This window comes from Sesamum indicum, linkage group LG3 (genome assembly GCF_000512975.1).
Source record: "Sesamum indicum cultivar Zhongzhi No. 13 linkage group LG3, S_indicum_v1.0, whole genome shotgun sequence".
Classification (NCBI taxonomy): Eukaryota; Viridiplantae; Streptophyta; class Magnoliopsida; order Lamiales; family Pedaliaceae; genus Sesamum; species Sesamum indicum.
In genome coordinates this window covers 6,605,972-6,620,213 of record NC_026147.1, presented here as the reverse complement: position 1 = coordinate 6,620,213, position 14,242 = coordinate 6,605,972, and the positions used below count along the sequence as shown (strand labels likewise).

The following is a 14,242-nucleotide window of genomic DNA, read 5'->3' as shown; positions in this document are numbered from 1 at the left end:
TTATTCTTCCAGATTTTCATACAAAAAGGTAGTTTTAATATCCATCTATTTAAGTTTCCAATCAAACTGTGCAGCTAAAGCAAGAATAATTCAAATACAGTAGTAAATTTAATTATAGGGGAGAAAATTTCAGTGTAATCGACGCCTTCTTTTTGGGTAAACTCTTTTGCTACTAGCCTAGCTTTAAACCTAGTGGAATTATTTTCTTGTTTGATTCTGAAAACCCAGTTACAGTCAATCACAGAGGGGTTTTTAGATTTTGGAACCAAAACCCAAGTTTTATTATCTTGTAAAGACTTGATTTCTTCATTCATTGCTGAAATCCATTGTTTGGAAATAGAACTTTCAATGGCTTCTTCATAAATAGTTGATTCACAATTTTTTGTGGTTAGTGCTAACTGGTAGTCTTTAAATCTAGAGGGAATCCTACGTTCCCTTGGTTCTCTATCTCTTACAAGTTGATAGTTATTTTCAGAGGACCCAATAGTTTCAGTATTTTCATTTTCTAAAGTTTCATTATCTTGATTTTCTTCTATCATCTACCCCTTGTTGGTTATCCTCATTAGTTAGTTCCACCTTATTAATGGTGTTCTCAATACTGTAATTTCAGTGTTCTTAGGTGAGTTTGATAAACATGACATTTCTGATTCATTGAAAATTACATCTCTACTTATTATTACTTTGAACCGAGGTTGGCTTCTAAGCCAAAGCCTATAACCCTTAACACCTTGAGGATAACCAATAAACACACATTTTTTAAATCTAGGGTCTAACTTATCACCATTTGTTAAACAGAATGCAGAACAAAAAAAAATGCGAAGAGAAGTAAAATCAACATAAAAATTAGACCAAATATTTTCTAGAATTATACCAAGTAGGGGGACAGAAGGAGACCTATTAATTAACTATGCAGCAGTTAATAAAGCCTCTCCCCCAAAGGATTTAGGTAATCCCAAATTAATAAGTAGACATCTTACTTTATTAAGTAAAGTCCTATTCATTTTTTTTTGCTACACCATTTTGTTGGGGGGTGTAGGGGGTTGTCCTATGTCTTTTAATTCCAAAGATATCACATAAATTAAAAAATTATTTATTGTAGAATTCTAGACCATTATCAGTTTGTAAGGCTTTAAGTTTCCTTCATGTTTGATTTTCAACAAGATTTTTTAAGTTTTGAAATTTGTCAAAAGCTTCAGATTTTTGTTTCATAAGAAAAACAAAAACTTTTCTGGAAAAGTTATCAATAATAGAAAGAAAATACTTATTTTCTCCATGTGTCTCAGTATTGGCAGGGCCCCAAACATCTGCATGCACATAGTCTAAAATGCAATTTGAAAAGAGGGACCTGAGGAAAGTGATGAGGGAAAATGCACCCTATGTTGTTTTCCTAAAATCCACTCATCACAGATGCTTAAGTTTGCAGGTTTTTCATGCACGAAACCATTCTTATGCAATAATTCAAGTCCTCGAAGACTAATATGGCCAAGTCTCCTATGCCATAAATCAATTTTGTTTTCTTTTAAAACATTTCCAGCAAAAGAGTCATATTTGACAGTGCATAAATAAAGGTTTCTTTTTCTTTTTGCTTTAAAAATGGTAAGAGAGCCCTTCTTAATTTTCATGACCCCTTTCTCCCATCTCCCTTCCAAACCTTCTTCTTCTAGGGCTAAGCAAGAGATTAAGTTATGAGCTAAGTCAGGGACATGCCTTACATTTTTAAGGGTAATTCTGAACCATTTTCAAAGGTTAGACAAACATCTCCAAAATCAAGCACATCACATAATTTTTGGTTTGTCATAGACACTGACCCTAAATTTTCAGGTTTATAGTTCATCAAAATTTCTTTATATGGAGTCATATGAAAAGTGCATCCAGGATCAATAAGTCATTCAAATTTATTCAAAGAATTTTCAACACAATTTATATCAAAAACCATATACACTTCATCTAATGTTTCTTTAGACATATTTGCTGAGTCTTTTTGAAAATTCTTTTCAGGATTTTTGCAATCTTTTATAAAGTGACCCCTTCCTCCACAATTATAACACCTAAAATCTTTCTTTGATTTTTTTTCATCATTCTTTTTATTATCAATGTTTTTAGACATAGAGGGACTTTTTCATCTACTTTTGCTTCGACTCTTACTATGTTTTCTAAATTTATAATTAGAATTCCTAGTTTTAGGTCTTTCTCTAACATAATTTTTACTTCACTATGGCTTTGACTAAGTTGATTAGTTTTGAAGTCCATTTCTTTACTTTTTAAGCCACTAATTACAATTTCAAGACTAACATTATGCCTGTCGTATTTTATGGCAGCATTTACATCCCCATAAGATTCTGGTATAGCATTTAGCAAGACAATAGGTGAATAATCATCTATACTTTTGTCTCCTATTAACTTAATATCTTGAATTAATTTTGTAAAATCATCAAGATTTTCTTCAATATTTTTAGATAAATCAAGTTTATATCTAAAAATTTTTTCAAGTAGAAACAATTTACTAGGAAGAAAGGTTTCAGTAAAAAGTTCTTCTAGTTTTTCCCAAAGTTCTTTGACAGAATTTTGTTTACCAACTTTCCTTATCATAGAATCAAAAAGATTTAAAATAATTGAAGAATAAGCATATTCATGGTTTTCAAGTCGTTTTTCTTCAAAAATATTTTTTTAGCATATTTCTCATCTATGGCTTTAAAAATTTTTTGTTAAACTAATATACCTTTGATTTTCAGTTGCCATATAGAAAAATCAAATTTTCCATCAAATTATTGTAGATTATATCCAACCATTCAAATAGATAGAGCAAAAAATCACAGATAATATCACAAAAATATGAATAGAGATAATAAGCACAGGTAAATAAAAATTAGGGCCTTAAACTATCCCTTAAGCCAGATACCGACGGCTTCAAAAGCACGGCTAGGTGAGGACAATAGCAAAGTTTTTGGGGCAGGGGATTACTTAAAAGAAAAAATAAACTACTGTAGTAGGGATTGGAACAATATTATCATTTTGGTGGAGTTTTGAGCCAGAAACTTAACCCAGGGCTCTGATACCACTGTAAAGTGTGGATTGGTCACCAGTTCCAACAAATAATACAGAAATTTAAAATTATTACAGGCCTTTAGGATTGAACAAACCCCTGTACAAAATTACGGCACATCTTACAAGTAAAAGGAATAACACAATACTTGATCCTAAGAACTGCAGAATCAAAGAGATATAATCCATATAACAAATATCAGGGATAAAGGCTCAGATAGCCAAGATCCAGTAGCCACAATGGCCAAAGGCCACAATACAGAGCTACAAAGGCCTAAACCACGAAGGCTTAAAATCACAGAACCACCAAAGATTTTCACGAAAGGCTTTATTATAGAACCACAAAGGCTAGGCCACTAAAGCTATTAGTTAACCTAGTACCTTCAAACTTTAGAGCATGAAGAACTGGTTAAGTTTCAGAAAAAGGGGAGGAGGAAGAAGATGGGGTTGTTTCTGTTATCCGTCGAACCATTTCAACACCAGCCATTTAAAAGGCTGGCCACTAAATGGCTGGTAATAGCCAACGAAAAAGGAACAGAAGAAAACGAGGGAAAAGGGGGAAGACCCAAAAGGTCGATTGAGGGAGAAGAGAGAGAGCGAGACAGATGGCGGGGTGAGGGGGATTAGGGTTAGGGCTGGATTGAATGAGAGAGAGAGAGGGTATTAAAAAACCAGTAGGTGGGTCAAACCTTTCTTGGGCCGGGTGGTTGGTCAGGTGGCCTATTGAGCTATAAGTGACTCTGTCGTCCAATGGTTATGAAGGGCCCAGGCCAGAATTGGTTTGGGCCATTTTATTCTATAGATTTTCAAAAGAGAAGAAGGTAGTTGAAGGGTGAGACTTTCATGGGGAGAAAAGGTGAAAATGAAAACCCACTTTTAGATTTTTCTTTTGAATTAGAGTTTGAAATTATATTTTACTCAACTCCAAATTCAACCATAGGCGTGCCATCAAATATTGCATCTTTATTTGTTGAAAACTGTGAAAAAAAGATAATATGCAAAGATTGGGTCGTTGAATGTAAAAATAAATGATTGAGGGGCAAAGGGCAAAATCCCTTATATATATTGGGCTGTGTCTGCTATTAACCCATAAAAACATTCTGTTACAGTAATACATCTCTCAGCAATATTAAGGTTTTCCAACTAATGGTTCAACACCACAGTTAATAATTAATTAATTAATTAATTACAATAATAGTAAAATAAAAATATTTTTCGTCCTTTTCATGAAAAATTTCACTACATCTCGTACATATAATTAGTCTAAATGTTTTATTTGATTGTGGAATGTTTGTCAAGTGTTTCGGAAACATTCTTTTTTGAGTCCCTTAATTATAGAAAAATAATAATTTTAGTGTTGTTAGAATTTAATTTCACCTTTAGATCCTGTAATTTAAAAGAATGGGCCTATTAACGACCAAATTTATCGGGATTGTAGATTTGCCCAGAATTTAGGACTCAAGTGAGGCGTATATACCAAATTCTGGCCAAATTTAATATTTCTAATGGGTTTTATTTATCTTTATTGGCCATTCTTTTTTATTTTTTTTAAATTATTCCAAGACTTAATTACCAAATTATCACCCCTATAATTATGGAATCAAATTATAATTTTCCCTGTATGTTTATTTAAAAAAATGTTCCAAGTACCAGTGTACACTACTATATATCATGGTTTAGATGAATTTCATTTTTTACTATGTTGAAAAATATAATTATGGTTCTATAAATAAAGTGCTGGCACTTAAATTGGTGCGTTTTGATATGGGATTTGCAATTAAGGATTATAATCTAAGAAAATAGCATATGTAGTCTTAGATATCGTTGAAAATACTAAATTTATAAAAGATTAGCGCCTGCCTGGCCGAACTTTTTAATTTATGAATTTTAATTTTTCAAACTAGTTTTACTATAAAAAAAAAAAAAAGTAGAATTTAGCGCTGACAAAATGACCGTCCCACAATTGGTTCCTGATGGGAATGATCTTTGGAATTATTGAGGAATAAAATTAGGTCGTTGACATCACAGTCCTCTTATATTCCATCCTTTGTTTTTGGAATGACTGAACTGTTACCCAAATTGTTCTAATATTTGTGTTACAAGCTGTGTTCTTACTTTCGTGCCAAAAGGGAGAATAACATTTTAGCAAGTGTAAAAATGGTCTCCTCTAGCTAGCATAAACATCTTCATAAAGGTTGAGTTTAGCAAGTTAACCAGGTGGTTTGTTCTAGCTTATATGGTCATTTTTAAAACCCTATATGCCATCAAATACGAATATGAAAGAAGAAATATAAATGCCGGTAAGTCAAAAAATGCATATAGGATGGATAAACTAAAACACACATTTGTATTTGGTAGACTCAAATTCTAACTCAAATATGGATATATATTGGGTCATAGGTCCACTAATCCGACTCAATATCCAACAGCACTTTTCATCTTGTAACTTATTCCATTTATACATTTAGCCCTCTCTTTTTTATGATTTTAGTTCTAGACATATTATATTTAGTCCTATTTTAATAAATTTAATCATTTATTGATAATTTTGGCCCCATTCACATTAAATAGATCTCATTTTGATTATTAGTATTAAAAGTTGCTCTGATGTTTCTTGTATTGAGCATGGGAGTTCTTCCCACTACTTTGGCCACCAATTACGAGGTAGGTGACAGTGCAGGTTGGGCGCTTGGCGTTGATTTTGAAGCATGGGTCAGTTCCAAGATATTCCAAGTCCAAGACACCTTGCGTGAGTCAATCAACACCCCCCACCCCTTAATGCATCATGTAGAATAATTATATTTTGCTCCTCTAAAATTTGACATAATTACGTATAAATTTTTTGTGATTTGAAAAATTGCATCTACTCCATCTAGCAAATAAATTCATTCATTAGTTAAATTTAACTGAATCTATTGATATTTAGAAAAAAATTAAGATATATTTGGATTGATAGATTTAGATTTGAAGAAAGGATTTCAAATGGCTCTCTTTGAAAGAAAATTTAAATTTATTTATATTCATTAAAATTTAATTCAAAATTAAAATGAAAGAATTTGAATTTACTTTTAGGATTATTGATCCAACCATATTGAAAAAAATTATTATGAAGGATTTGAAATCCTCCAATCTAAAAGGAACCTAAATGAAAAATTATATTTACCCTTGATTGACTTATTATTGACTCATTGAAGGTCGAATAAATATTTTATGACTAAAATTCTCTTACAATGGTGAAGATATACCTCATAACATGCATTGATGTATGAAGATGTATAAGGGTAATTTAGTTATAAAAAAAAGAGAAAAATATAATTTTGGTTTAGCTTCTTAGGGGCAGTGTGGTAATTTTAGTTCAGGTACAATCGAAAATAGTGAATTCAGAAAATTTTTAAAAATTAGCAATTTAAGGACAAAATGCCCTAATTTTGCCGGATCGTACACATGATGCGCATGTGACCACATAAATTTAGGTATTTCTCCAAAATCCGGCGAATTAGCTTACGTGGAAGTACTTTTTTCAACCAAAGCTTACGTGGCAAGGGGTAAGCATTGGCTAAAAAAATACTTCCACGTACGCCAATTCGCTGTTACTTGGAGAAATCCCCAAATTTATGTGCGATTCTGGCAAAAGTAGGGTATTTTGTCATTAAATTGCTATTTTTTTAAAATTATTATCCTGATTCGCTATTTTGAATTAGAACTGGACTAAAATTGCCATCGTCTTTAAGAAACTGGACCAAAATTGTATTTTTTCCTAAAAAAAAATATTTGATTTGTAATAAATATAAATTAATCGGAGGTAAATATGAATTTTTATTGTTTTCTCAATATAATCAAATTCGACGAATTTTGACTAAAGAATAAACTTATTTGTTATATAGAAGCAAATTTTAAGAATACTATAATATAATTTTTTAACCACAGGGGACTTGTGTGTAATTACACAAACTTCAGGGGGCAGTGAAGTATAATTATCCTTTAGATTTTTTATTCCGAACAAATGTTCTACAAATATATATAGGGTAAACTACAACTATCTTTTGTGAGGTTTGACACAATTACAAATACCTCCTTATTGTATTTGGATTTTCTGATGTAGATTTCAGTTTCACGAGTCCTCACACGGTGGCTTTGGTGGATCAATCTGCATACCTGACTTGTGACGCTTCGCATCCGATAATCAACGACGTGAGCGGCAGCTTCACCTTCACTCTCAATGCCACCGATGTCTACTCATTCATCTCTGCTGGGGATGGAGACTGATGTTTGGAGAATAATGCATTAAATGTTCAGATGTTTGGAGAATAATGCATGCATGCATGATGATCCTGTGCATGTTGGATTGGGATCATCACAAACACACACATATATATATATATATGCATATGTATGTATGTATGTTTAGTTTCTTGCAATTTCTGTGTTGTTTGAGTTATATGTTTACATACAAATGTATTGGAATGGTGATCAGTTGTGACTTTTGTTTATAAATAACAAAAAGAAATAAACTGCACATGCATGCATGCAGATTCTACTCACCAACTTGGACCTATCATTTTAAGTTCTTTTGCCACAATGGAAGGATTGATTCCAAGTATGAGTTTATATTATATGCACGTATTAGAAAAATTATAAATTTAATTATTATGATTAAAAGTAAAAAATTATAACAGATGCTAATTAATTGTGGCTGCGCAACAGTTAGTAGTCGTCGTTTTTGCAAGCAAGGTTAAGAACATTTGTTACAATTAAATTATATTACAAGAAAATATGATATTACTATCAAAATAAGAATTGACAATTTTAATGTCATTATTGAAAATAGGACAAATTACAAGGAGCTCCCCTGATATTTGCCTTCAAAGCAAATACTGCTCGCTGTTTGATAAATTACAAATACCCCTTTCTGACAGCTTATTATCGGGGGTATTTGTTAGGATATTTGTAATTTTAAGAAGGTATTTGTAATTTTTCAAACAATAAATGCATATTTGTAATTATAGCAAACTTCAAGGGTGCCCATTGTAATTTACCCTTAAAAAAATATATTAAGTAACAATACTTTTTATCTTGTCACTATATAATTATTAGTGACAAAAAGTGTATAGAAGGCTTGTTGGCAGGTTGTTGTATTTGAGCTTCACAAGACCTGATCTATGCTACACTGTACAACAATTAAGCCAGCACCTTCAACATCCTTGTGAGAAGCATTGGGAGGTTGCAATTCATGTCGTCAGATACTTGAAGGGCAACATCTCAACAGGTTTGTACTTCCCCTCAATTACTGATTTCTCACTTAGTGTTTTTTGTGATGCAGATTGGGCTGCATGCCGAGTGACAAGAAAATCCTTATCAAGATTCTGCATATTCATGGGAGAAACTCCCGTATCTTGGAAAATCAAGAAGCAGACGACGGTGGCAAGATCATCAGCTGAAGTTGAGTACAGAAGCATGGCCACAACCACCTGCGAAGTAACATGGCTGGTTTACCTTTTGAAGAATTTAGGCATTGAAGTCAAGACCCCTATTCCCTTCTATTGTGACAACAAAGCGCACTACACATAACAGCGAATCCAGTATTCCATGAGAGAACAAAACACCTTGAAATAGACTGCCATGTGGTACGTAACAAATTCAAGGAGGGACTAATACAACCAACATATGTGGTGTCAAAACAACAAATTGCAGATGCCTTCACAAAGTCATTATCCTGACAGCTCTTTTCTCCATTTAAGATCCAAGCTATCCTTGGTCACTCTCAAGAGGGGTCATAAAATCTATGATCAAGTTGCCTTAGACTTCCCACTGGAACAATCCTCAGAAGCAGAGGAAGAAGAAGAACAGTAGTTACTGGACTTAGTTTATTTTTTCTGTCTACAAAAATCGTGTTTCTGGAATAGCACTTTTATGTCTACATTAAGTGAAATAACAACTCAGTGGTTGTTATAGTTAGTTAGGCTCCCCTTGTGTATAAGGGACCTTAATTCCCGTTCTTGAGAGAGACATAAAAAATTTTCTTCTTTAAACTGCTGTGCAACTCATACACCTGCTTTAGCTTCTTCTCAATTGAGTTTACTTCTTGATTTCTTTTTCAACATGTCTTAAACATAAAAGAGTCTAACTCTTGTCTCGACTTCGTAATACGAAACTCCGGCATATTCCTTCATTTCTCCACAACATTATCATTAATACTAGGGATAATTACACTCTCCTCACCTGATGTTTGGTGTAATTATACATAGACCCCCTGTACTTAGGGAATTACATCTAGCCCCTGAGGTTTGCTTCTGTTCGACAAATAAATTCCTCTATGGGTAAAATTTTACTGAATTTGCTGATATTAACAAAAAAATTAAAAACCAATTTATATTTACCCTCAATTGACTTAACTGACTTATAGCAGGTCAACTAAATTGTTTTATGATCAAATGACCCTCATACGTCTTCACGTATTAATGCATGTGAGGAGGTATATTTTTAATGTTACAAGCTTAGTTTAGTCTGAAAAAAATTGTTTGATATGCAATAAATTTGTTTTAAGTCATTCAAGGATAAATATATCAAATTTCATTCAGTTTTTCTATTAATATCGGTAAATTCAGTGAATTTTAACCAATTGCGATACTTTTTTGTTGGACGGAAGCAACCCTCAGGGATACTAGATGTAATTTTTCAAATTACAAGAAATTTACATGTAAATACACCAATCTCAGTGGAAGGGAGTATAATTATCCCTTAATACTAATATCTTACAAATTCCAAATATCTTATTTTAGTCAAGTTCATTGAAAACTTAATTTTAAAATAAAATGTACTTATCTTATAAGTTTTAAAAATATATTAAAAAAATAAATGAGTTTATAATTTTTTATTTTAGTCTCCAAAGATTAATAACAAGATAATTAATTTAAAACAAAATGCGTATCAATTTATTATTAAAAATATAATAAAGATAGTATTTTGTGTTCCACAGGTTTTTTTTTAATGACCAAACAGCGACCGAATAATTCCTAATATATAGCAATAAACAAATGTATTCTAAGCTCTGACTTTTGACTGAATAATTTGTATATCCCTCCCTTCCTGTGATTGTGCCTTAAATCGTGATGGAGTTTTCTATCAATCACTTTGCAACTCCATAAAATATTTAGTTCTAACTCAATCAAACGTAAAGAACAATAAAACAAGAGAAAATTTGAGTTTATGGCTAACCAGTTTGTTGTATCGCACGATAATTGATTATAGGCAAAAATGCAAGCAACCCTGTTGTAATATCGCAAATGAGTAAATTACCTTCTTATGAGAAAATAAATAGCAATTTACCTCTTTGTATTTTTAAAACTACAATAATTTACCCCCTATGATTTTTAAATGAAGCAATTTACCTCCCTATATAAGGAGGTAAATTGCTTCATTTTAAAAAGTACAGGGGGATAAATTGCTATATTTTTTTTTTCATAAAGCGAGAATGTGCTCATTTTCAATATTACAGGGGAATAAATTACTATCACCCATAGATTATAAGATAATGAACACGAGAGAATTAATTTTAGGGGTATTTTGCAATGATTTAAAATAAGTGCTTAATTATAAATTTATTGTTGAAAATAGGCTAAAAAAATTATTTTTGTTTCACGGTTTCTACTTTTGTACCTCTTAAATTAAGTTTATTTAAACTAAAAGTTATAAACGACCAACTTCTACTGCTTATTAATGAAATTATAAACATTTAATTATTTTTCAAATAGTGAACTTCAATTTTTTTTACCTTTTAACTTTTATTTTCACTCACTCATAACTTTTATTATAACTTTTTCTACAACTTATTTCCACCACAAAATCAAAAGTTATAGCAAATACCACTTTGATTAATCACAAAAGTGATTATTGGAAAAGGGTTGGAATAGTGTAAAAAAATTGTATTTGCATGACGCGAAATTTAGAACTCTTTATTGCAAAAGGTTTTCAGTAATCCTCTTTATTTTTCAGCGAACTCTTTTCACTAAAAAGAATTCCATAGTGACCTTTAGCAAGTAAATCAAGTGACCTCTAGCTAACATAATCATCCTCATAAAGGTAGAGTTTAGCGAGTTAACAGATAGTTTGTTCTAACTTATATGGTCATTCTTAATATCCCATGTGCCATCAAATACGACTCAATATGGGAGACTCAACTCTTACTCAAAATATGGATGTATATTGGGTCACATGCCCACTAACCCGACTCAATATCCAACAATACTTTTCATCTTGTAACTTATTTCATTTATACATTTAGCCCCCTTTTTTTTTACGATTTTAGTTCTAGACATATCATATTTAGTCATATTTTGGCCCCATTCACATTAAGTAGATCTCATTTTGATTCTGTAACTATAGATTATTAGTATTAAAATTATCAATACATAATTAAATTTATCAAAAATAATCAAATATATAACATGCAGAATTAAAATTATAAAAAAAAATTAAGTATATAAATAAAATAAATTATAGAGCGAAAAATAGTAACAAATTATATTTACAGTTTAAAAAATATAATTTTACCTTAGAATAACATTAAGAAGAGTTGTGAGTTATTCCATGAGAATACGATGATAATGTCTTAATATAAAATATGACAATCAATTCTTGTGTATGATCCGATAATATATACTTGGATATTTTTGTTTAAATATTAACCAAATGATCGGCTTGCTATCCACATATGAATATATATATATATATACATACATGTATCCCTGTTATATAATTAATTTGATCTGATTAAATTAATCTTGGATTAGACTTCCCCAAACTTTGTGAGATTACCCTTACAACAACTATATAAACAAACCCTTCTTCCAAACATGTTCCCCATCATTTCTTGGCACAACACAGACACACACACACACAGAGACAGAGTAAATTAGGTGTTTTTGCAAGCAAAAAATGGGAGGATGTTGTGCCTCAAAAGTTGCGCTGATGTTTCTTGTATTGAGCGTGGGAGTTCTTCCCACTACTTTGGCCACGGATTACGAGGTAGGTGACAGTGCAGGTTGGGCGCTTGGAGTTGATTTTGAAGCATGGGTCAGTTCCAAGACATTCCATGTCCAAGACACCTTGCGTGAGTCAATCAACACCCCCACTCCCACTCCCACTCCCACTCCCACCCCCACCCCTTAATGCATCATTAAAATTTAGAATAATTATATTTTATTTCTTTAAGATTCGTCGTAATTATACATAAATTCTCTATGATTTAAAAAATTGTATCTTGTCTATCTAAAAAATAAGTCCTTTCGTTAGTCAAAATTAACTGAATCTATTGATATTTAGAAAAAACTTAAGGTTATATTTGGATTGATGAATTTAAATTTGACGAAAGAATTTCAAATGACTCTTTTTTAAAGAAATTTCAAATTCATTAATATTCATTAAAACTTAATTCAAAATTAAAATTGAAGAATTTGAATTTTTTTACATTTAGGATTATCGATCTAAACATATTGAAAAAAAATATTATGAAGGATTTGAAATCCTCCAATCTAAATGCAACGTAAATGAAAATTTATATTTACCCTTGATTCACTTATTATTGACTCATTGATGGTCAAATAAATATTTTATGGATAAAATTCCCTTACAACGGTGAAGATATACGTCCTAACATGCATTAATGTGTGAAAATGTATAAGGGAGATTTGGTCATAAAAAAATATTTGACTTCTAATAGATATAAGTTAATCGATGATAAATATAAATTTTTATTCTTTTCTCAATATAATCAAATTCGACAAATTTTGACTAGCGAATTAACTTATTTGTTATATAAAAGCAAATTTTAAGGATACTAGATATAATTTTTTAACGACAGGAGAATTCTGTGTAATTACACAAACCTCAGGGGGCAGTGAAATATAATTATCCTTTAGATTTTTTATTCCTAACAAATGTTCTACAAATATATATAGGATAAACGACAACTATCTTTTGTGAGGTTTGACACAATTACAAATACCTCCTTATTGTGTTTGGATTTTCTGATGTAGATTTCAATTTCACGAGTCCTCACACGGTGGCTTTGGTGGATCAATCTGCATACCTGACTTGTAACGCTTCGGATCCGATAATCAACGACGTGAGCGGCAGCTTCACCTTCACTCTCAATCCCACCGGTGTCTACTCATTCATCTCTGCTGGGGATGGAGACTGTGATGCTGGCCTCAGGATGGAACTTGCTGTAGACTGAAACCAAATCCCACACACAGACCCACATGTGTGTGTGTGTAATTATGCATTAAATGTTCAGATGTTTGGAGAATAATGCATGCATGCATGATGATCCTGTGCATGTTGGATTGGGATCATCATTCTTGCAATTTCTGTGTTGTTTGAGTTATATGTTTACAACAAATGTATTTTTTATTTTTGTGAGTTGCAACAAATGTATTGTAATGGTCATCAGTTGTGACTTTTGTTTATAGATAACAAAAGAAATAAACTGCACATGGACCTATGATTTAAGTTTTTTTTTGCCACAATGGAAGTATTGATTCATAGTATGAGTTTATATTATATGGGTAAAAATATTTTTTTAGTTCATTATGTATGCCCAATTTTAGTTTTAGTCCTATAAGTATGCCCATTTTTTATTAACTCCAGTAACTTGCAAAATTGTTTTTATTAACTCCAGTAACTTGCAAAATTGATTAGTTTTAGTCCTCCGATCGATTGGATTTATAATTTGCGTCGGAAAAATGACATGGCATGACCTAGATGCGTTTTTGTTATTTATAATCCTATGTGGCTAAAATTATGATGTGAAAGACAAGTTGGCCATCTTTTGTGCAAGTTTGGAGAGAAGAAAAGTCACATTTCTTCCCTCCAAAAGATGGCCAACTTGTCTCTCACATCATAATTTTAGCCACATAGGATTATAAATCAATAAAAACGCATCTAGATGTCATGCCATGCCACTTTTCCGGTGCAAATTATAAATCCAATCAATCGAAGGACTAAAACTAATCAATTTTGCAAGTTACTGGAGTTAATAAAAATTGGGCATACTTATAGGATTAAAACTAAAATTGGACATACTTAACGGACTAAAAAAAAATATTTTTCCCTATTATATGCGAGTATTAGAAAAATTATAAATTTAATTATTATGATTAAAAATAAAAAATTATAACAGATACTAATTAATTGTGTCTGT

At 31.5% G+C, this 14,242-nt stretch overlaps 1 protein-coding gene across 1 annotated transcript; it reads left to right on the top strand.

Annotated features, from left to right (window-relative positions):
• Positions 11,946-13,551, top strand: LOC105157510 (blue copper protein-like). Its single transcript, XM_011073913.2, has 2 exons — positions 11,946-12,151; positions 13,077-13,551. The coding sequence occupies exons 1-2, from the start codon at positions 11,977-11,979 to the stop codon at positions 13,274-13,276; spliced, it is 375 nt and encodes a 124-aa protein (XP_011072215.1). The 5' UTR covers positions 11,946-11,976; the 3' UTR covers positions 13,277-13,551.